The sequence below is a fragment of the Carassius carassius genome, chromosome 17, assembly GCF_963082965.1.
Source record: "Carassius carassius chromosome 17, fCarCar2.1, whole genome shotgun sequence".
Classification (NCBI taxonomy): Eukaryota; Metazoa; Chordata; class Actinopteri; order Cypriniformes; family Cyprinidae; genus Carassius; species Carassius carassius.
Window position 1 is genome coordinate 3,640,600 of NC_081771.1, and position 24,287 is coordinate 3,664,886.

The 24,287-nt window shown below is 35.0% G+C and overlaps 1 protein-coding gene across 1 annotated transcript; it reads left to right on the forward strand.

The window, feature by feature from the left end:
• The first annotated feature begins 695 nt into the window (after nucleotides 1-695).
• Nucleotides 696-23,698, forward strand: LOC132160777 (ubiquinol-cytochrome-c reductase complex assembly factor 1-like). The gene is made up of 9 exons (XM_059570466.1): nucleotides 696-912; nucleotides 1,380-1,490; nucleotides 2,658-2,765; nucleotides 3,722-3,794; nucleotides 4,136-4,193; nucleotides 5,111-5,219; nucleotides 16,798-16,875; nucleotides 16,976-17,089; nucleotides 23,463-23,698. Exons 1-9 carry the CDS (start codon nucleotides 838-840, stop codon nucleotides 23,595-23,597), a joined length of 861 nt encoding a protein of 286 aa, XP_059426449.1. The 5' UTR covers nucleotides 696-837; the 3' UTR covers nucleotides 23,598-23,698.
• The last annotated feature ends 589 nt before the right edge of the window (nucleotides 23,699-24,287 follow it).

Here is a 24,287-nt window from a genome sequence, read left to right on the forward strand (position 1 = left end):
TTTTTGTACTTATTATAATATAGCTACAATAGCAGATGGCCTACGGCACAAAAATACCATAGGTACTACATGGCATTTTGGACATGTACTATGGTAATATTATAGGCCTAGTATACTTTTAAAGAGAGAGTTCATCCAAAAATGAAAATTCTGTCACCATTTACTCACTATCAAGCGATTACAAACCTGAATGAATTGCTTTCTCCTGCTGAACACAAAAGAAGATATTCTCTCAGTCACAATATGCATTTTGAGTAAATTATGATAGAAATTTCATTTTAAAATTAAATTAAATGTAAAAATTTTAAATGTATGCATTTAGCAGATGCTTACAGTGCATTCAGGCTATCAATTTTTACCTATCATTTTTGGGTTAATTACCACTTTAAGTATCTTATAATTAAAATATGTGGTACTGGCACAGTTCTTTTGTAAGTGTAGTTAGCTGGTCTACTCTAAATCATGATTAAATTATTTGTTACCTGTTTGTTACTTTTTTCCCCCAGGGTAGGACGGTCCAGTAACAAAGTAGTGAAAACACAAAACTAAATTCATAAATTGATTTCTCAGGGACATGACTAGAAGAGGACACAGGGAAATATAATGGCATAGTAATAAGATATGCTTACTTTGTGAGGCGTTACTGCCAACATCGGCGGAACTATATTCCACAGCGCTGATTTCCACACGGACAGCTTTAAGGGCGGCGCAGATTCTTTGACATTGCTGTGAAGGGAGAGGGACATAACAAACAGTTACAAAACGTGTTAGAAAGTAACAACTACTGATTTCTGTTTTATAGTTACATTAATACTCCATTGTAACTTCAGCGGAATCATGTATCGGCGAGCGCTGCAGTCCGCCGTTAGACAGTTATTAAACGCTTCAGCATCGAGAGCTGTCCCCGGAAAGGTAATTTATAGACACTTAAGTATCAAAAAAGGCAATGACATCACTTAAGTGCTTTATATTTGGGCCCTTTAAATATTTGTTCTCATTTACGTTCTAAGACGGGCATTTTAATGTTATTTGGAGTTATTATTTACATTAACAGTCTTGCCTAACCTGTACTTTTACAACACCAGGTGACATTATATATATATATGTATATGTATGTGTGTGTGTGTGTGTGTATATATATATATATATATATATATGTGTGTGTGTATATATATATATATATATATATATATATATATATATATATATATATATATGTTTTTTATAACATTTGTATACTTTTATTTATCTTATATATCTTGGTCAGTTAGTTTATTAGGAATATTAATACCAATTAAGGGATAAACAGGTGTCAGATCCCTGTATTTATTTCAAATTGGATTGGAAAGCAGTTGTCAAGTTTTATATTTTCTTCCCAGGCCATTGAACAAGATGCGTGTCAGTCCAGGGCTTTGGTGGCTTGCCGAATGACAGCGGATGTGGGCGTCCACAATCACTCACAATACAGAGTTCTTCACAGCACAAGAGAGGTGTGTGATGCTTTTTCTGATCTTGGTGTCCATTTGTTTCTTAGGAATCCTGGAGGAAGCCTCTAAGGAATCAACAAAAGTAAAAGATACATTACACTGATGGCAATTGACATAATGGAAAAAAAAAAAAAAACTGAAGAAGCAGGGTTCATTACTTTCTGCAAAAACATGCTTTTATATTGATTTTAGGGTGAAATATGAATGTGTTTTCATAATGGTTAAGAGATCAAAAAACACAAATGTAAGTACGGTAACATGGAAATAATGTTGTCAAACAAATTTACACAATCAAAACTATTAGGTAACACTTTATTATAACATCCTATTAGTTAATGCTAAATTAACAATGAGCAATACATTTGCTACAGTATTTGTTACGTTAGTTAATAAAAATACAACTGTTGATTGTTGGTTAATTTTAGTTCAGCTTCATTATGTTATATTAACGGATAGGGATTTTGATTTTTTTTTTTTATTTTAAAAATGTATTTTTAAATGTTCATGTTAACTAATGTAGTTAACTTCTATTATAAAATGGAAACTAACTCTGAAGTCTTGACAAATTTTAGTTTAAATAAATGTATGTAGCAACACATTTAATATTTTCTACAAAACTAATTTCATTTCTGATTCTGAAATTCCAAAAGTCTAAAGAAGTTGAGAAACATATTCTCATTTCCTCCCTATGCGCCCCCAAAGGGCAAGTGCTGATTATGGTCTACTAAACTTCTACTAGTCAGTATTCCTAATCATAGCAGTAAAACATAAAATCCAGGTGAGAAATCCATTGGGGAAGGTTTTATTGCATCCATAGTAGTGGCTTGAGGGAACATTTTCATTGCAGTGATGCCATAAAGTGTACCCAGGTTGAGCTAGAAATGATTGTAAAATGCTGATCTTAAACAGGAATAGCTGAACGATTTGACATTTTAATGGCCATTTGTCAATATTACAAATCAAAAGCCTTAGAGATCTTTCAAAAGGCATCTTGTAAATGAGAGAGTTAGTTTTTTCAGACACGTTTTGTTTTGTATTAGCATTCCAGTGAGTTTGTAACCTGCTTTTGTCAACATATTGTTTATATACACTGTCTGTATACACCCATGTGTTTATGCCAGTGTTTTATAAAGCTCTAATGCCAGATATGTTTCTATATTCTGTTACAAGCTGCATACTGTTAAAGAGACCCCACAGACTACAGATGAAGAGGTGGGGGCCTTCACCAAACTGATTGAGGCCATAGGCTTCACAGGACCCCTCAAATACAACAAATGGGTAAAGAAACAATCTCTAAATCTAGTGTTATGAATTTGCCCTTTATATATTGGTGTCACCCATCTATCACAATTTTTTATAAAACTGACACACATGGGTTACATTTCATGCTAAAACCAAGTTAAATATATATATTTTTTTTTTTGCTTAAATATTATAATTTTTTTTTTTTTTGCATTTAGCCCCCATTATTTTTTTCATTACGTTCATTATTAATTCTTATTAAAATGGTTTGCATTACTTTAATATGAAAAAAATATGATATTTAATTGAAATATTGAGATTGTTTAAATTAAGTATTTATATGCTAATATAATATTTTATTCCAGTAATGAGAATATAGTGGGAGTCACCTTTGATAATAATTTTTTTAAACACATTGCATTGTAGAGAGTTTGGTTGGATGTTTAGCTTAATTATCATAAAAATAGTCCTTTAAAAATAGATTTTTTTTTTATAATGGATCTAAAAATATGCTTATTTTTATGCTATATAGGATATTAAAAAAACATTTATTTTTAGTTGTATTTATGTATTTTTAATTTTGGGGTGAAAAATTAATTTTTTACATCTACAATTGAATTTAGTAGTTTACTGGCACCGTCTTAGCCTCCACACCCCTTAAACATCTTGACTTTGATGTAGACACTGTCACGTTTTGGTGTTGGAATGATGACTTCATCTCGTACCACTACCTGTTTTGTGTTTTCAAAAGCTGGGGCCACACTTTGTGAAATCTGAGATGACCTTCCATGCTAGAGTCATCAGCATCACACTGCTGTCTAAAACTTCAGCATGTCTGCTTCATTTTGGGGCACATGTTTGGCTTGATAGACCGGACTGAAAATGTGAACACTGCCGTGTCGTGGCCAATTTCATCAGTTTCTGCTTTTGATCACTCCAGATTGAGTGACTTTTTGATCATGTGTGTCACAAATGTCTCTATTCTTTTGCAGAAAATTAAGATAGCTGCCTTGCGCATGTACACATGCTGTGTAGAAAGAATCAACTATGACGAGTTTTTTGAAAGTAAGTATTTTTGGTCCTGAATCTTTTAGCTTTTTACACTCAGACCGTATTATGGCCTAATGAGTCTTATGTCATGCTCAGTGAAATTTTCGGAAGAACTCCTAAACACCCCTCACTTTATCCGAAATGTTGAAATGAGCGTACAGGGACTTTTTCAGCAGCACCTGAAAGATTTATGTGGCACTTTACAGCTGTGTTATGTTGTTTTCTTTAGCTGAGGAAAAAACAGGTGTAAACCCAATAGCGGTTTTGGAATCGGAGCCCAAGTCTGCATTGGTTTGGCTACGTGTTGTTTTCTCCTTCTCTCTTGTGATGTCCTGTACTCCCTCTCTTTCTCCCAGAATGCTCTCTCCCCGACACGCTCAACTCCTGGTTCTTGGTGGCACAGCTCCACGTTTGGTGAGTTTTTGGATGCAGTTTTTCGACCCTGTGTCATGCAAATTCTAAATCCTGTATTGTTTTTTTCAGAATTTCCCAGAATTCTGTAATTTTTAATTAAATTCTGACACATTTTTTTAATTCTGCAATTTGCCAAATTTTCAGGATTGCCAGAATTAATAATTATATGCAGATTGTATATTCTTTATTGTCTTTCCTTAGTTGATTAGTTACAGAGAAGTAGTGTAGATTTCTTTTTACATTTTTATATCTTTCTTCATTTGTTTAAAAATGTGTCCATATCCAGATTTTTTTTTGTTGGGACTTTTATTGTTTTGGCTTATTTAATTAGTGATTAAGAACTGTCCATTTTATATATATATATATATATATATATATATATATATATATATATATATATATATATATATATATATATATTATAAAAATATATAGATAAATGTAAAATGTTTTATATCATTATAATGCAAATTAATTAATTTCAAATTCATTGTAGACATTACTATAAATGTCATTTATTTAATTAAGTATTTGATTAATACTTCAAACTAATTTTTAATTCAATATGAATGTTGCTACAAATGTCATTGAAGTATTTAATTCTTTAAATTTAATCGTCTTTAAATTTAGTTCTTTAAATTTAATCGTCCACGTCACCTATGCCAAAGCCCAGGTGTTTAGGATTTGCTGATCTTAAAAAAAATGAGTGAATATGTGTTATTGTCAGAATGAGACTTCTGATTAATGGTGGTGGTTTGGTCCCAACACTCTGTACTCTTCCAGCTAAAGGCACATGTTTGTGCTTATAGCCGTGAATCTGCATGATGACTGTGTTTGAGCAGAGACACAGGCAGTCGGTTTGTCAGGCTGTCTTGAGTCCGCGCTCTGCTCTGCTCATCTCTGTTCTGCTCTGACAGGATGTGTCTGGTTCGGATGCGGCAGGAAGGCAGAGCTGGCAAGTACATGTGCCGTTACATCGTCCACTCCATGTGGGAGGATGTGGAGCAGAGGAGCAAGATCATGGGAGTGAGTAGATGTGTTTTTGATTCAACTGCCTCTTTTGAAACACCTTGCCAGACGTATTTTGTGCTTTTGTGTTTTGCAGTCCATAATAGTTACCGTATTTTCCGGACTATAAGTTGCACTTTTTCTCATAGTTTGGCTGGTCCTGCGATTTATAGTCAGGTGCGACTTATTTATCAAAATTAATTTGACATTAACCAAGAGAAATGAACCAAGAGAAAACATTACCGTCTACTAGGGGTGTAACGGTAAGTGTATTCGTACCGGACCGTTTCGGTACAGGGCTTTCGGTACGGTGCACGTGTGTACCGGATGACCGAATGCAATATTTTGTGTACAGAACATAAGTACATTTTCGTGTTTCCAAACGGACATATTAAGTGGCGGAAGTCTCCGCGTTCAGCACAAATCCCGCCCTGCAGCTGATTCTATAAGGCCGGCGACACACTGGATGTGTGGCGCAAGCGTCTCAGCTGCGTGGCGTGTCCGTTTTTAATTCGGCTCCCATCTTAACAGGTTAGAGCTTGCAGACTGCCTGCGTGAGACGCGCGAAAAAAAAAAAAAAAAAAATGAATTATCGATTTTCAAATATTGCACCTGTCAAACATAGTCTATTTTGCCGTCAATACTGTTGACGGTGTCTTTTAACAGTAGGCTTTATATTTATACTCAACATGAAGTATAGATATTGTTGTCATGAAGACAAGAGCCTGGTCTATCGGCGGCCTCCCTCTATGTCACCTGCAGCAGCAGCGCGCCAGAATCGTGCCTGACGCGGCGCTGGCGCGCTTCTCCTTTTGTAGGTGACGTAGAGGGAGGCCGCTTGTCTTCATGACAACAATATCTATACTTCATGTTGAGCATAAATATAAAGCCTACTGATGAAGGACACCGTCAACAGTATTGACTGCAAAATAGACCATGTTTGACAGGTGCAATATGCCAGTGTGTCACCAGCCTAAGGTTTTCAAAAGGCATCACGCGAGTGTGAACATCACTACAACTAGGAAAAAAACGATTGTAATTCAAACGCAGCTCGCATCGGCATTTAAACATACCTTTGCTCTTAATTCCGATCGGTCCAACGCAATAACGAAATCTGAGGAATTGGTAATGCTGCACTGTAATCATAGTTATTTATATTTTTCATTATATTTTATTATATGATATTGGTTTGAGACTGAGAGTATTTTATTTAGTCGAGAACTTTGCAGCGGTATTTTATTTCTTATTCGTTTTTTATTTTATATTTTATTAAAAAGTATTTTAAAAAAGTGTAAACAAATTGTTAAAAAAAAGTTTATAGTAATAAACAACCTGCAGTTTAATGTTTGCATTTCTTTCCCTTACTGTACCGAAAATGAACCGAACCGTGACTTTAAAACCGAGGTACGTACCGAACTGTGATTTTTGCGTACCGTTACACCCCTACCGTCTACAGCCACGAGAGGGCGCTCTATGCTGCTCAGTGCTCCTGTAGTTTACACTGAAAACATAGAGCACCCTCTCGCGGCTGTAGACGGTTATGTTTTCTCTTGGTTCTAAATAAATGTGACTTATAGTCCAGTGCGACTTATATATGTTTTTTTCCTCATGACGTATTTTTGGACTGATGCGACTTATACTCAGGTGCGACTTATAGTCCGAAAAATACGGTATAGTCTATCATCTGTCAACTTGATATTAGGCCATTTTGAGATCATCGCTAACTGATAACCATGCTTGTTTGACCAGTAAACCATAGTGTCAGTTTGCAAGATCTTAGAATAGAGCTTAAAGGGTAAGTTCACCCAAAAATTTAAATTAGCCCATGTTTTACTTACCCTCAAAGCATCCTATGTTTGTATGACTTCTTTCAGACTTTCTTTTTTCTCCTTGCTCTTCCAAGTGTTTGAATGAGAGTAAGCAGGTGGTTTTTTTTTTTCAACAGTCCAAAAGTAATAAAATAATGCACACACATCCGTAGTAAAACGTGCCTCACCTGGCTTCGGGGGGTGAATAAAGGTCTCCTGTAGCGATTTGATGCGTTATTGTAAGAAAACATCCATATTTAAAATGTTATAAATACTTTTTCTCACTTCTGCTGACTGTCATATATGGTCTTCTCGGGTCCTAAAATCTGTACCTGACTTAAATCCACCCGACCCGAGACATACATGATATAATTAGACCTGGGTCCGACTGGAACTGACAGCATTTATTTTCAAAACTGGACATGAATGTAATGACCGCTGCTTCATTTCTTTCATTTCATTATTTACTTCTATAGTATTAATGTTACCACAAGTTCAGCTTTCAGTTGTGACCAGTGGATTGGAAAAATAAATGAAATCGATAGCCTAAGAAATCATGGATTTGCTAGTGTTGTGTGCGACACTATTTACCTAATTTACGCAGAAGGACTTCTGCGGCTTTCCCTGATGGATCTCATATCTATGAGATGGATTTCTGTGTGCAAGGTTACAAATGTTTATTCCTTTTCTATGCGCATTTCCCAAAAGAACACACATGCACAAGTATGCATCCAGGACAGTTGAAAAGAATATGAGTCTTATCGGGCCTATTTGGAAAAAACACATTTATTTTAAATGACCAGATACCTTTTTATTATTGCCCCTACTAAATAATGATGAGGACTTTGTGCAAAGTGATGAAGTACACTTGAGTGAACATGAGGAGAACTGATTTCATACATTCACTAAAAATCAAAATGACAAAGAAAACAATGTTTGTGAAGAGAAAAGATCCTGCGTCATTCGTTTCTAGATGCCAGTTGATTTGATATATTTGACATTCTGACAATTTTATGTGTTCAAATACTGTTTGAGGTCACAGCCTATTAGTCTCATGAATCAAGTAATAAGTAATTTCTGCTTTTTATACAACAGATAGTTTGTCCGCCAAATGTTGTAGCTTGTGAAATGACTGTTGATCAGGTCTTTTGTTTTGATATGTTGAAAAATGGTGAAATACAGTAAAATACTGCCACACACATGCACACACACACTGTCAGGTTTTAGGATGTAATTACTATGCTCTACAGACTGTGGAGGCATTTGGAGCTGATCGCTGTCCAGTGGAGTAGCAAAAGGTGTTTAAATCTCTGTGAGGTCAGTAAAGATGACATGTTTCTGCTGTGCAGAGAATGCGCATATATATGTGTGTGTGTTTGAGAGGAAGCCAATGCAAGGCGCCTTAGGGGAACTGCTGTCAAAAAGGGTGGGAACAAGACTTCAACCCAGCTGTGAAAACAGAAATCTCTCTCTCTTTCCCCACACTTCTCTTTGTTGACACCCCCCCACCCCCATCTTTTCTACCTTCTGTCTTAATCTTAATATTAGGACTGAATTAGTATTGCTTTAAAGAACAAGTGCAACTCAGTCCGGATCTGTGCTTGACAAATATATATGGTACATAACATATAACAGTGTATTGCATAACACCGTGAACTAGTTAACATGAACCAGATCATACCAGAGATTTCTTTTGACTGTCAGCTAGAGTATTAGCAGTTTTGAGTCGTTGAGTAGTTTATTTATCCGAGGGAACAGCTCTTTGTTTTTGTTTTAGCTTAAGATAGAGAACGTGGTGTTCTCTGAGAGAGAGATAAACGAAAACCTCAAAGGTCCCGGTAAACAAAATGTTGTGCTTTTGTGTGAGAAGATTTGTTGGTGTGGCAAAATGCTGGTAGATTTGTTGAGCCTTTGACATTTAATGTTAATCCAGGGTTGGTATATAATCCTGAGTAGTCAGATTTCCAGATGTTTGATTTGTGAGGTCAACAGGTATATATATATATAAATTTTTTAAGTACTTAATGATCTCATTAACTGTTTTGAAAATAAAATCCTTTGTAAAAAAAAATATATATATATGTATTTACTTTTTGTTCCAATGGGCATTTGACTGTTTGCATTTACATCTAATCATTTATCCAAAGCAGTTTGCAAAAATAAACAAAAAAAAATTGTCACAAGGCCAACAATATTCGCAACATATATAATGCAGGAAACAAATATTTATTTCCTCTTGCATTTTGTCTTTTATTTTAGTTTTATTTTAAATTTAATTACTTTTTATTTAAGTCATTTTTAGTGGTAAGTAATTAAGCCTGGGTAGTCAGGTTGGTTACTAGTCAACAACTTTATTTAGATTTTATATATATATATATATATATATATATATATATATATATATATATATATATATATATATATATATATATATATATATATATATATATATATATATATATATATACAGTACAGACCAAAAGTTTGGAAACATTACTATTTTTAATGTTTTTGAAAGAAGTTTCTTCTGCTCATCAAGCCTGCATTTATTTGATCAAAAATACAGAAAAAAATGTAATATTGTGAAATATTATTACAATTTAAAATAATTGTTTAAATTTATTATACTTTAAATTATCATTTATTTCTGTGATGCAAAGCTGAATTGTTAGGATCATTATCACATGATCCTTTAGAAATCATTCTAATATGATGATTCATTATCAAAGTTGGAAACAGTTCTGCTGCTAAATATTTTTTCAGAACATGTGATACTTTTTTAGGATACTTTGATGAATAAAAAGTAAAAAAAAAAAAAAAAAAAGAAGCTATGTTTTTAAAATATAAATATTTTGTAATAACAATATACACTACTGGTCAGTAATTTGGGGTCAGTAATTTTTTTTCTTTTTTTTTATAAAATCAATACTTTTATTCAGTAAGGATGTGTTAAATTGATAAAAAGTGATAGTAAAGAAAATATATTATTAGAATATATATTAGAATTTTTTTTTTATTTTGAATAAATGCAGTTCTTTTTAACCTTTTATTCATCAAATATATTAGACAGCAGAACTGTTTCCAACACTCACGATCATGTGATAGACTGGACACTGAAGGCTGGAGTAATGATGCTGAAAATTCAGCTTTGCATCACAGTAATAAATTATTTTTTTAAAGTATATTCAAATAGAAAACTATTATTTTAAGTTGTAATAATATTTCACAATATTACAGGTTTTTTCTGTATTTTTGATCAAATAAATGCAGGCTTGATGAGCAGAAGAAACTTCTTTCAAAAACATTAAAAATAGTAATGTTTCCAAACTTTTGGTCTGTACTATATATATATATATATATAATTAACATATTATTAAAGCATACAAATTAAAGCATCAGATCTAAATTATATATATATATATAATTTAGATCTGATGCTTTAATTTGTATCCTGACAGTGAGCTACTTAACTTTCACGGTTTATTTTTATTTTTTTAAACTGATCTTATCCTATTAAGCACTGTTTCTAGAGCCAAACATGTTCATGCGGACGTCTTTGTTGTGTTTTGTGTTGTGCATTTAATTTTTTTCCATTGTTCATTTATTTTTATATTTCATAGTGTCCTACGCTTGCACTTAACTTGTGTAACTTGTATTAAATGTGTCTTTAAACCCCTGCATTCTGCTCTGTCCTGGTGCACTCCATCTGTTGTAGCTTCTCTGAACACATTGGGAAAATGAAAATTCTGAAATCATATTGAAAACATTCTAATTCTAATTAATCGACTATATGCCGAGGCAACTAAGTTGATTTTGTACATTTGCAGTCGATACAAGATGAAAAACACAATATGCACATTCATCTGTATTTATAACTACTTCTCGTCCGTCTGTGAAGCTGTCAGCATGTACAGTCTGTTTGTCTTAAAGCAGAGTTTCCCAACCCTGGACCTGGTGTGCCAGAAGTACACTGCATATTTTGTGTGCCTCTCTAATCAAACACACCTGATTCAACTCATCAGCTCCTCAGTAGCAGCTCCAAGACCTGAAATGGATGTGTCAGGAAGACATCCAAAATGCGTACCGTTAGGGGTGTAGGACGCAATAGTTCACTAAAGTATGAAAATTTTCATCATTTATGTCATTCCAAACCAGTTTGACTATAATTCTTCTGTGGAACACAAAAGTAAATGATTTTTTTTTTTGGTTTATATGCTGGTTGGATTCTCACTTAGAATTACATTGAATTTTCACACAGGGCACTTCAGGTAAAATATCTAGAAAGATGCAAAAGCTCAATGAAAGAACCATAAAGTAGAAATAAGGGGGAGCAAATGATGACAGAATCATAATTTTGAGTAGACTGTCCCTTTTTGTGTCAAACGACCTTGTGCTAGGTTTGATAATTGACATCAACCTTGGTTAAGTATAGTGTGAAAAGACATTTTAATGTGATTGACCTCTTTCCATCTCGCTGAGCAAGAAGCCTTGTTTGAGAGCAAGATGCACTGGAGTAAAATAAGTGCACTTAAAACACTTTAAATGTCCGCATTTGTGTGTGTGTGTGTGTGTGTGTGTGTGTGTATTTAATGAACTCGGCACCTCTCTTATGCCATGCTGTGCAATGACTTTTTCCATAATGTCACTTTTCCCCCTCTCCCAGAGCCTATAAATCAAAAATCTCCATTTTCTCATGAGGACTCTTAATATAATCCTCTCATTTTTCAGGTGCTCTGTTCAGCCAGTAAGATTTTACAAGCTTATTATCAATTTAACATTGGAACTGCAGTGAGTATATTAATAAGAAGGCTCAAATTTAAAGCCAGATGAAATTTGGGCTGCTAAAGTTGCCCCTAGCTAGGATTGTCAAACTCATTTTATGTCATGGACCAAAATGTCACCTTATGCAGTTTTATTATTATTATTATTATTTGGTAAAACTCTGTGTGCCATGCATAAATGATTTATAGGTAAAATGAAAAGGAGCATGTGGAATGTGTTCATCAGCATCCTTTAGATTTCATATATATACAAAATTAGAGATTATTAGAAATGTATTAATAATGATATTGACTGGAATAAGAGAGAACCACACTCTTTTCTTGTCTTTTTTTCCCTCCCTGATAACTGTATGTTGCTGTAATGAAAAAAGTCTTAACCAAATGTAATTAACTATGAATGACTGAGACATTGCTGAAATGTTTGAACAAATATTTTCAGTATTTAAATATTGGGCTCCTTATGAGCTCTGGGAGTGCATGTGTATTTTTTTTTTAATGATTTTTTTATTTTATTTATTGAAATGTACTGACAATTTTTGACACACATGACATAATTTCCTCCTATTGGCCCATTTATGTATATATTCCTATAGCTGCGATTGGCTCATAAACATGGCTTAAATAAACATGTTCAGTCATCAATTATGTCCAGCTGTCTTGATCAGAACTCATTCACATATTATATGAAATGAAATGTGTGTGAAATGGAAAAGGCGTTTGACTTTTGCCTTGTCATTTTGCCCAGCGGCTCGCTTCCATCACGTGTATGAAGTTGCTCTCAGTTTTTCGGAGCATGTATGTTGGTTTGACATGATTTTCAATGAGATGTGAGTGGGGTCGTGCTGTGGCGCATGTTTTGGCTGCAGGTACATTCGGGACCGAAGACATTTGACCTCTCAGTCCTGGCAGCGGCCATCGAGTGGCACCAAAGAAAAGTGACCTCATTTTCCATCATTCTTTCTTTCTCTTGCGTTCTTGTAGGTTCTCCTGCAGAAAAAATTTGCTAACATTACACATTCACTAGCAATATGGCAACTTTTTTTGCTTGTATTTTTAGTTATACAGTAAGATGAAATGTAAAAATGTTAATGTGTCATTTTATTGATTACTTGTTTTTTTTCAGAAATGTTTTGCCGGTTTAGCTCCACCCACTTTAAATCTAATTGGTCCATTGTCCGTCTCCACATAACTGCATATTAAACATCAAATGTTTTGATTGCACAACGTAACAAAAAGTGTCAGTCATTTCATGTTCAGTATGGCCAGACAATTAACAGACTGTTTATTCAGTTATTTTAAACTTTTTATTTGTGCCTTATTTACAAATGTTGTGCCTAAACAAATAAACCCTTAATATTTATAGATGCTATTTATTTTTACTATTTAGATTTACTGTTAGAGTTACTATTTATTCTACTTAATACTTAATGCCTTTATACCTTTAAACTTATTTGGCAAAATTACCTTACTTTATTTAGCCGGAAAGAAAGTTTTCGGTTTTGAAAAATTTACAATTATTGCAATACAAGTTTTGAATTATAATTTTTTTTTTGTTAAAGTCATTTTTTAATGTATTTAGTTGTAACTTAAAGGGACAGTTTGCTAAAAAATAAAAAATAATATTATGACATGAGGGCGAATAAACGATGACAGAATTGTCATTTTGGTTGAAGTATCCTTTTAAGTTACTACATAATGAAGTGATAATGGAATAACCCCCGATATAAACGGCTTGTATTCACTGGGAACGCCAGCTCTGTGAAGATGGGAACATCTGCGCACACTTTGACCTGATGTGGAAGTCTGTTTTCACAGGTCAGAAGTGAGGAGGTATTTCCCTTTGTGCCTGACCCGAATGCGTTATTTTTTAAGCTGTGAAAAATCGTGTGTAAACGGAGTGTAATCAGCGCGTCTGGCAGGTCCGAAACAGGTCGGTCCTGTTGGATCGGGATACAGTTACAGCGCTGGAAATGGAAGGACCCCCACTCACTCAATCCTCACTACGGTTAGGTTACTTCGCCTAATTGTGCTAAAATACTTGTCATTTGTGCCATGTTAGACCAGCCCCCCTTGAACTTTACCTCTACACACACTGACGAGAGTGTCGGGGCGTGTGTGTGTGATTCAGGAGTTTTTCTAAGCCATAGTAATAACAGTGAAGTGAGATATGACACTAATTTGGTGGTATAGGAGCAAGATTCTGCTTCACAAGCAAGTTTTTGGTCCCTTGGTCTGATTAGTGTGAGGGATTAAATATCCCAGCCTGGTTTTACCGACCTGCGTCACAACACGGGAAAGGAGGATGAAGGGATGAAGATGGATGTGTGGGAGGGGAGATCAGGGTGGACACTGGGAGGGAAAAATTCAAGAAGGGAAGCAAGTAAAAGGAGAGAAAAAAAACATAGTGAAGTATGTGAACGTTAATGCGCAGTACTGTAGGTGTTCCAGACATCTTTACTCAAGTATTGATCCATTGTGGCAGTGGTTAACCTAAAAAAGGTCTTGAAGTTGATTCTAAAAAGAATCTTTTCTCTGATTCTGGTACTTTGGAAATCTGGTGTCTGTAGTTGATTATGCATGTTGATTATGCTGTCAATCAATTGTAAATATCAATTTGACACTATCAGACTGAAGGGTGACTATTGAATAAACATGCTGTTGTTTTCTGTAGAGCTGCTTATAGCTGAATTTAATTTGTTTCATAATTGATGAACTTTGCAACACTGTAACTCAACTGAATCAACATTGATCTCAATTCAGTTGAACAATGACTATTGCATTCTGTAGAGATTTTTAACTGTTTAAATAGAAGTTGTTTTATAATTGACTAATTTTGACTGAATTGAATCAACATTGAACAAAACTGAGCTGAACTAAGACACTATTGTAGAGCTGCTTAACAGTTAAAATTTTTTCGTAATTGAATTTTGCAGCAAAATTGTGTTACTGTAAACAGCTTTGAAATATGCATTATTTAAAGTATTATTTAAATAAATGGGAATTAACTTTTTACTAAACTAATTAACTTTTCCATTAATTCATTTGTTGACCAGTAGTTGGTGACTGGTGAATGTCTTTTTGAGTATTTTAGTAAATATTTGAACAGTTCACTCAGATTTGTTCTAAAGAATCAATTGAATCGATCAACTTTTTCATCAGTTCATTTGGTGACCAGCAGTTGGCAACTGGTGAGTGTCCTTTTGAGTAAATATTTGAATAATTCACACAGATTTGTTCCAAAAGAGTCATCTGATTCAGTCGACCTGTTCATTGATTTATTGGGTAACAAGCAGTTGGCAACTGATGAGTGTCTTTTTTTTTTTTTTTTTTTTTTTTTTTTTTTTTTTTTTTTTTTTTGAGTATTTCTGTAAATATTTGAATCATTCGATAAAATTGGTTTCAAAAGAGTCATTTGAATCAATTGACTTGTTCTTTAATAAATTTGGTGACCAGTAGTTGTAATCATTCAATCATATTTGTTAATTTGAGTAAATTGATTTGTAGCGTTCTCTGGAAGCAAAAGAGAGTTGCTCAGAATGAACGTTCACATGCTTGCGCCGAATGTTTCGAGCTGTGGGCAGGAACACAAAGGAGAGCGAGCGAGCGAGCGTGCAGAGAAGACGAGGCGGGTAGAAGATTTAAAGCACAGCCAGATGAGATTGATTATTTGCAGGTCTGCGTAATTATGCACAGGTGCTTTTCTGCCCTGTGCGCACACGAACACGCACGCACACGCACACACACACACACTGTGACCCGACATACAAGACTTAAGAATAAACACACTTATTTTGAAAATCTCCCCACCCAAAACCTCCCAAGGGTTGGTGTCTGTGGCCGTTGTGTGTTTAGATTCATATGGAGCGACGCACCTGGGCAGGCCCCTCGCTTCAGATCCACTCCTGCTTTTGTTTTCGTCCACATGTTTGATATTTAATGCCAAGGACTATTCCAGCTCTGACTAAATGCAGAACTGTGACCTCAGTATTAGGCAGGGACTCAATCGCTCCATCACCTGTTAGCATCTAAATGATGCTTTACAAATTCAACAAGTCATGGTGTGAGAATCTGAGAATCTCATCTTTGTGTCTTTTTTTTTTCTCGTAGTATAACATTACTGTACTTTTCATGTTCCAAAATGATCTGTTAATGGCTCATTTTTATTTTATTTTATATTTTGGATCAGTCACTAGTTATGGCAAATTGGTATGAATATTTTGTTGTGTTTTGATTATCTAAATGATGACAAACAAAAGTCACAGTGAAGAATCTCCACTCACATTTCTTTCATTCAAGGAATTATATAATTGTACTTTTCAATGGCTGATTTTAGGGTCCAAAATGATCTGTTAATGGCAATACATTTTTTTTGTTTTTAGATTTATCTAGTTTTATTCCTTTTGATATTAGAATTATTTTACATCATCATCAGAATTATTGGCCAGTGCCCATAATATTAACATTGGGAAGTTGTGAATTGTGATTAATCGTCCTGACTAATATTTCGGTTGGATACTAATTGTCCAAACTGCTGTCAATATTGTGTTTTACTAATTTTTTTCATGTGTCCTTGATGCTTTAAAAAGGTAAACAAAGGTCACAGTAAAGAATATCTACTTATATTTCTTATTTTAGGTTAAATATGATGTGATTATACTATTCAGTAACTGGTTTCAGGGTCCAGAATTAGCTTAATTAATGACTAAAACAACTTATTTTTATTTTTAACTGATAAATGTAATTGTATCTTTTTATTCTAGTTAAGTTCGATTGTTTTCTTTAGTTTTATTATTATTTTAAGTTCAGGTTTTTTTTTTTTTTTTTTTTGACAATAACCTTATTATTATTATAAGGTTATTGTCTAATACCGATAATATCCCAGCAGAAAATTATGAGAATTATGATTTACTGGCCTGACTGACAGACTGTTTGTCTGTCACTCTAGTTATGGTGAAGTGGTCTGAATATTGCCTTTTAACTCATTGTTTCTCGTTACCTTTTTCATAGATTGATGCCATTCAAAGGAAGGAGAGCATGAAGGTGATGACGGAGACATTCTATGCTGCACTTTTTGGTTATGATGAGGTAAGCGGTTAAGCCCAAAGTTGACTATTATCAGTACTAGTTTTTCATATCGTAACTCAAGAGTTAACAGTATGTTTGGCATCTCTTCTGTATGTTTCAGGGAATTCTTTCAGACGATTGCGTTCTTGCGGCAGCGCTCTGGAGAAACATGTTCAATAGACAGTGTGAAGACCCCAGACAGCTCGAGCTGATGGTCGAATACGTCCGCAAACAGGTCAGTGTGTGTCTTTGCACACGTGTGTGTGTGTGTGTGTGTGTGTGTGTGTGTGTGTGTGAATGGTCAGAGGCCAGGTCTCTACTCCTGTGCAAACAGAAACGTGTGTATATACAGCTCTGACTTTTTCACACACATAAACACATTGGAGTGCTGCACGTCACCCACTCCGTCACTCAAATCAACTGGCACTGTGTTTAACAAGCAAACGCCCCCCATCTCCACCCCATAATGTGACATTCATCGGGTTCAGCATTTACTGTGTGTTTGTGGAGAGCTTTCCCTTTCCTTTCACCTCTTCATGAGCCCCTCTTCAGCCTCAACAACATCCATGCTAGAGCTGCACAATTCATGAAAAACATAATCAAGGTGATGATTATCACTACTGCAATTTAATTGTGAAAAGTGTCAGTAGGAGAAATCCATTTTGGTCTGCCATTCACAAAATGTTTTTTGATGCAGATTTAAAATTATGCCTGAGGGTTGGTACAGAATTCCTGATTCAAATGTAGGGCTGCAACTAACGATTATTTTGATAATCGATTAATCTGTCGATTATTTTTACGATTAATCGATTAATCGGTTTATGTACTTATATTTTTGTTTTTCCCATTCCCCCCCCCCCCCCCAAGTAAATTATTAATAAAGGGTCTTTATCATTCAGCATAGATTTTTAAGAGATTTTAACCATTTTTCATTGTCATATCCTCATCAAAAATATACCTGGAGTTGTTTTATTATGTGTTAGTAATCCTTTTGTTGAACTCTTCTGCAATCAAAACACTGACCCATACTCTAGCAAATTTCACAAGGAGATTTCAAATGTTTTCACCATGGCAGTCCTTAGAGCTCCTAAAGTAGTTTAACATCCCGAACAAAGCTTATTAAGGAATCTTTCAGAACATATTTTCACGAAGAATAAGGATAAAACAAAATAAGATTGCAGTGCGTTGTATTTTATTATTTACTGGGAAACAGCTTTATAGCTTGTGCTGTGAAATTGTAAACAATCCTTCGAATAAAGTGCCAATGGCATGAAACCTGAATGGAACTCACATTTTAAAGTAAAATCCATCAGAAGGTTGTCCAGAAAAAAAAAATCGGACACACACAAAAAACCTGCTGTGTGAAAAAGAGCAGTGAATACTTAGAAAAAAAGTGCATTTCAAATATCTTTAAACATTTACCTCTCTCATTCAGTCATAATTAGGCTGCACGAATGAATTATGAACTGGTAAACGACAAACTGATCACAGAACATGTTTGTAAAGCTTTAAATGTTAACTGTTAAAAAGCAATGTTATCAGCTTTTACGACTAAACATTTGCAAACAACATTGTACTGGAGAATCTGCACAAATAAAAGTCTTAGGCTCCTAAAAACGCATGGAAAACGCTAGGCGCACCGCTTTCTCCTTCTTTCCAAAGCGCTCGGGCAGAAGCGCCCCTGAGGTGTCTGCCTTTGCTAAGCAACCATGACATGCTCTCTCCTTGAAGACGCGGAAATTTCAGCAAAGGATAAATGGATTTGCAGCTCTAAAAATCACTTGCAGTAGCTCTGCTACTAAATTTATTTCAAAATGGAAATCCATATACAGCTATGATCAGCTGTTCCTTCATCTTGGCTGAGCTTTAAACGTTGTTTCGGGAAAGGATGAAGCTGATTATTTATTTCTTGTCACATGACCCGCTGTGCGCTTGCCGCATTCTGAAAAGTTGAAATTTTTTTAACTCGACGCGGTGCGGACGCGCCTGGAAAAACGGGCGCGTCGCGACCGCGTCGCTTCCATTATGAGCGCGCATACTGCGCGCCTACATTGGAAATAACGAACATGAGCGCGCAAAAGACGCGATATGTGAACGGCCCCTTAAACAGTTCAGTAGTGCAGAGTTTACAGGTTAATCTTCTTTTTTGAAGGCTCAAAGTAAAGTACTCCCACATCCCGCTGAATGCTGCAGACAGAGATGCTGTTTCGGGAAGCACGTGACATAAAACGAGGCCAGCTATTCGCTACTTCTCCTGTTGTACTGGCTGAGTAAAACCTCCGGTGGCTCATTACTGTCACACTTTGGTCACCGCAGATTTGAAATATGCCCGAAATGAGCCGCTTACGGCAAATAAGTTATTTAGCAACGAATCGATGACTAAATTAGTTGACAACTATTTTAAGAATCGATTTTAATCGATTAAATCGATTCGTTGTTTCAGCTCTATTCAAATGTATGTCTTGTATTCTGAATTGATTAGTTTCTAATTCATTTGGGTGTATTTCTGAGGTTAGGATGGGAGTTAATTTTTGAGTTATAATTAATATAGTATTATAAAAAAAATAATATGTTTAGGTTGACTGGGTTCCAGAAAATACTGTAAACATGAATGAAAAGTGCGAAGATCCCATTACTACAAAAGTGGATGAAAATGTGGTCCGACTCCACTTTGAAATTCAGATTCAATGTGAATGCAATGTTACTTTTTATTATTTTATTATAAATACTTTCACTTTTGGTTCACGTGAGATCTATATATATACTACTTATAAGGACACAATAAATTGATCCAAAGTGACAGTACAGGCATTTTTAATACTGTTTTCAACATTGATAATAGTAAGAAATGTTTTTTGAGCAGCAGCAGTTTTTCTTCTGACACTGAAGACTGGATTAATGAATCCTAAAAAAAAAAAAAAATCTACTTTATCATCACAAAAATAACTTTTATGTTAAAATATATTTAAATAGAAAATAGTTATTTGAAATGATAATTATTTCACAAATTTGGTTTTTACTGCAATTTTGATCAGATAAATGCAGTTTTAGTAAATGTAAAAGACTCTTTCAAAACATTAAAAACTCTTACCTGCCCCAAACCTTTGGAAGGTAGTGTATGTAGTGTGTGAATATATCAAATTGCACAGCATTTGTCCAAAAAAAAGTAAACTGACATGAGTTTTATTTTTTTTTTTTTTTTATACCAAATAGTGCAGCCCAACTTCTGTCACACCCTCACATCCTAGCAATAATGAGTTCTAAATCCTTTTGTAATTCAGGCGTTTGTGAAATGTATACAGTTTTTCTGATTCTGTGTCACATTGGTAGACAAGCTCAGTCATTGGCGTGAATCTCTTGAGATTCCTCCAGCACAGCGCACACCTTACCCTCTGGCCAGAGTGGTGTGAGGCGGATGTAAACACAAACAGGAACTGTTGATCTGCCACGCCAATGCATGTCAGTAATTTTGCTTACAATAGGCTTTTCCACCAAGACTTGAGATCTTGACTCGAAATAAAGCAGATTGAACTGTTTTGTTTGTTTTGGGAAAAGGTGTTTCAGATTCAAATGTTTCATGGGTAACAATTTACAATTAGGAATCATAATCTAACTGTGCACAACAATTTTTTACAGCCTTTATTAATCATGGTTAATGTTTGTTTAAAAATATACATATATACATTACAGTATATGACTATATATGTTTCTTTTTTGCTCAAGGTATGACGTGACTGTACTTTTCACTCTCTGGTTGCAGGGTCCAGAATACCCTGCTAAAAGCTAATTTAATGTAGAATATGTGTTATGTTTGTGAATTTATATATTTATTTTTTATATATATATATTAATTTATTATTTTATTTATTTATATTTCAAATAATTTTTATGTATCTTGTTGTATTTTATTATATTTTGGGGATTTTTTAATTTTCTGAAAATTAAAAACTGTTTTTGTAAAATTAATTATTTTTAATTCATAGATTCTAATATTAAATGCACAGTTTTTTTTCTCATAGTGATGCTTACCATAGTGCATGAATACAACAACCTGTTAATGTCATAGTTGGTGGTAAGTGCTTTGTTTTTAGTTATTTATTTATTTGCTGAATTGGTCTGTAATAAACAGGTATAAACAGGATGTTGTATAGTCTGATAGACATTATCCCAAAATAAGACCTGACCCTGGTCTAGGTTTATTCTGTTATGACTTTCTGACCGTATTTTTTCTCTCTCTCACTTTTTTTTTCTGCTACAGCTCAGAATTCTTTCTTTTGTTAAATTTGGGCATCATTTATGCTGCGGCGCCCGGGGAACAGTTGGGGGTTCAGTGTATTGCTCAAGGGAACCTCAGTCGTGGTATTGCCAGCCCGAGATTCAAACCCACAACCCTAGGTTTAGGGGCAAACTCTCTAACCAATAGGCCACAACTTCCCACTTGGTGTATGAGTATCTGAAACAAAGTCCATCTTAAGCCCCCATCAAGAGCTCTCATCATTCGACAAAGCACACACCGATAGTTCTCCATCAGTGCCAAGGCCATGAGCTCATTACAGGTGCGGGCAGGAATTTATTACGAACGAGAGCGTTTGCGAGAGGAGTGCGTTATATGCGGCTGCTCTGGTGCCTGCAGGCATTCTGAGAAAAGAAAGAAAAACAACAAATAAGCGTCATCCGTCGGCCCCCGAGCGTCAGGGGCCAGCTTAGCTCGGGATGGAGTGAAGCAGAAGGAGAGCTGGAACGAGTGAGAAGGTGAAAAGAAAAGAAAACAGTCACAGGTGCAGCACATGAAGCATGGCAGCGACTGATGACACAGTGCAGAGAGGGACACCGTCGCCATGGCTACAGCGGCCTCTCCTGATGAAGTCACATGGTGCGCTCGCATATGTGCGCCGGTGCTTGACTGCATCGTTATTCAACGCTAATTGCTCTCGACAAACACCCGCTAGCTCTGACATCATTGTGTGTGTGTGTCTTTGACTTTCTGTTTTTAAACCCCTGCAGCATTAAGAATGCTCCACTGGCTCATTTTAAAGTGTGGCAACTTTTTTCCAAGCTGAGCTGTGAGTTTGAGTTTGGAAATGAAACAGACAACATGATATTTCACCCCAAATAAGCAAATTTACTCCACCTCTAATGTCATTCCAAACCCATATGACTTCCTTTATTCGGTGAAATACAAAAGAAGATCTTCCTGTCTTTTCATATACAAATATCATGAAAATATATAGTGACCAGGGTCTGTCAGCCTCCAAAATTGACTTAAAAGAACCATAAAATATTCAGTACCATTGAATAGTTTGGAGTTGGTAAGATTTTTTTGAAAGAAGTCTCTTTTGCTCACCAAGGCTTCATTTATTTAATCAAAAGCACAGTAAAAACCGTAATATTGTGAAATATGAATGCAATTTAAATAACTGCTTTTTCTTTGAATATGTTTTAGCATGTACATTTTTCCTGTGATCAAAGCTGAATTTTCAGCATCATTTCTCCAGCCTTCAGTGTCATATGATCTTCAGAAATCATTCTAATATGCTGATTTGCCGCTCAAGAAACATTTCTGATTACTATCAATGTTGAAAACAGTTGTTCTGCTTCATATTTTTGTGGAAACCATGATTTTTTCCCAGGATTTTTTATATTTTCCAGCATTTATTTGAAATTGAAATATTTGTGAAACATTTTTAAATGTCTTGACTTTCTCTTTTGATTGATGTAATGCATTCTTGTGTATTGAACGTATAGTATATTTTATTTTTAAATCATACTGACCACACTTTTGAACAGCAGTGTTTATCTGTGCCCTTAGCAGATGGCTCATCCAGTCAGACTTTATAACTGGAATTGTCTGTTGAGTTTTCATCGGTTTGTAATTAGTTCCCGGGACGCAGCTCTGGTCCTGCATGCATTAGCACAGCTGTCTTCACTGTAGCCCAGTTTAAATTAGTGTGCCTGTTTTAAACACTAGGAGGTGGATTCATTGAGGTCTGTCTTTTTACAGCGCTTTTATAGAAGTGATCTAAATTGAACCTGGATTCATTCAGGCTCGCTGTTGAGGTTCAGCCTCTGTGATTGGACCACACTTGTATTTTGTGAATTTAAAATCTTGACATGGACAACAACAAAAAAAGCTTTTGACCATTTTCATTGTTATTTCCCGGGTGAATAGATGCACATGCACACTTGTGGCAAGTTTTCACAAGGAAGAAGCTGCTGTTTATTGCTACACATTTGATAATTACTTTTTTTCTTTTAGCACCACATAGTACAAAAAGCCCTCTATCAAAGCATATTTGTATTGGAATGCATTAAAAAAAATTGTCTTCATTTTAAAGTTTTTGTAATTTTTATGTTTTTGTCATTTGTAATAGTTCATTTGTTTTATTTAAATTATAAGTTCAATTATATTTTATTTAATAAATTATTCAAAATTTTCTTTTACTTTTTTATTTTAGGTTTTTGTTTACTAGAGCAACCCTACTTGCTTCAACCTGACATTTCTGGAAAAAGAAATAGTCTTTGTCCTGAGAACATAGTTGATATTTTTGGTCAGAATATACTGTGATAATTTAGCAGCCACAGATGATACAGATGTTTTCTCCACACAGATGCAGTTCATCGATGCTCTGGATGGGGAGGACCTGCTTTTAACAGGAGAAGTGAACTGGCGCCCCCTGGTGGAGGAAAACGCCCAGAGCATCCTGAAGGTTCCCGGCCCGACCTACAATGATGCTGGTCTCTGAAAGCCTAATATCTCACCTGGAGCTGTCAATCAGCACACGAGCAGCCAATCAGGAAGCAGCACTCACCTGATTAGTCACACCCTCTTTCTTTATCTGTCTTTCCCTGCTGGTTTCGCAGTTTCCCTCGTCAACACAGTGATGTGATTACCACAAACACACACACGCGCGCACACACATTTATTCCCATATATATTGAGAGTATTAAGGACTCGTCAGAATAGTTTTGCACTCTCCTTTTCTAAACCTATAGAGTATTCTTGTATTTATGTCTTTCCATATGGCTGCAATGTTGCAATATTTATAGGAATATTTCCTGGCTCTATCATTGTATCTCTCCTCAGCGTTTACAGTGCAATTTTTTTTTCACTCTCAATGTGTTGGAGGAAAATGTTTGGAGTGTGTGTGAATGTGAGTGTATTTTTTATTTGTCAGGGCAAAGAGTATAGAAGTAAGTTACTTCTATACTCTTTGGTCAGGGTCGTCCACCAATAAAAGCGCTTCTCTAGTAATGACCTCTTCTGACCACAGTTATCTCACTTTGTGTCTAAATCTGTTTCTTTTCAATAATTTCTTGCTTTGATTAAACCTCAGGAATTTCTTTAATTGTCTATAAAGTTTTTTTACTGGCTCAGTAACTCCAAACCTACCCGATTAATACGTTATTATTAAACGCATGTTAAGCATTTGATT

Bases quoted from the DNA above. Each gene is read 5' to 3' on its own strand.
- LOC132160777 (XM_059570466.1), top strand. From the start codon at position 838: ATGTATCGGCGAGCGCTGCAGTCCGCCGTTAGACAGTTATTAAACGCT. The intron at 913-1,379 runs GTAATTTATAGA...TTTTCTTCCCAG, and splicing joins CGAGAGCTGTCCCCGGAAAG to GCCATTGAACAAGATGCGTG. The intron at 5,220-16,797 runs GTGAGTAGATGT...CCTTTTTCATAG, and splicing joins AGAGGAGCAAGATCATGGGA to ATTGATGCCATTCAAAGGAA.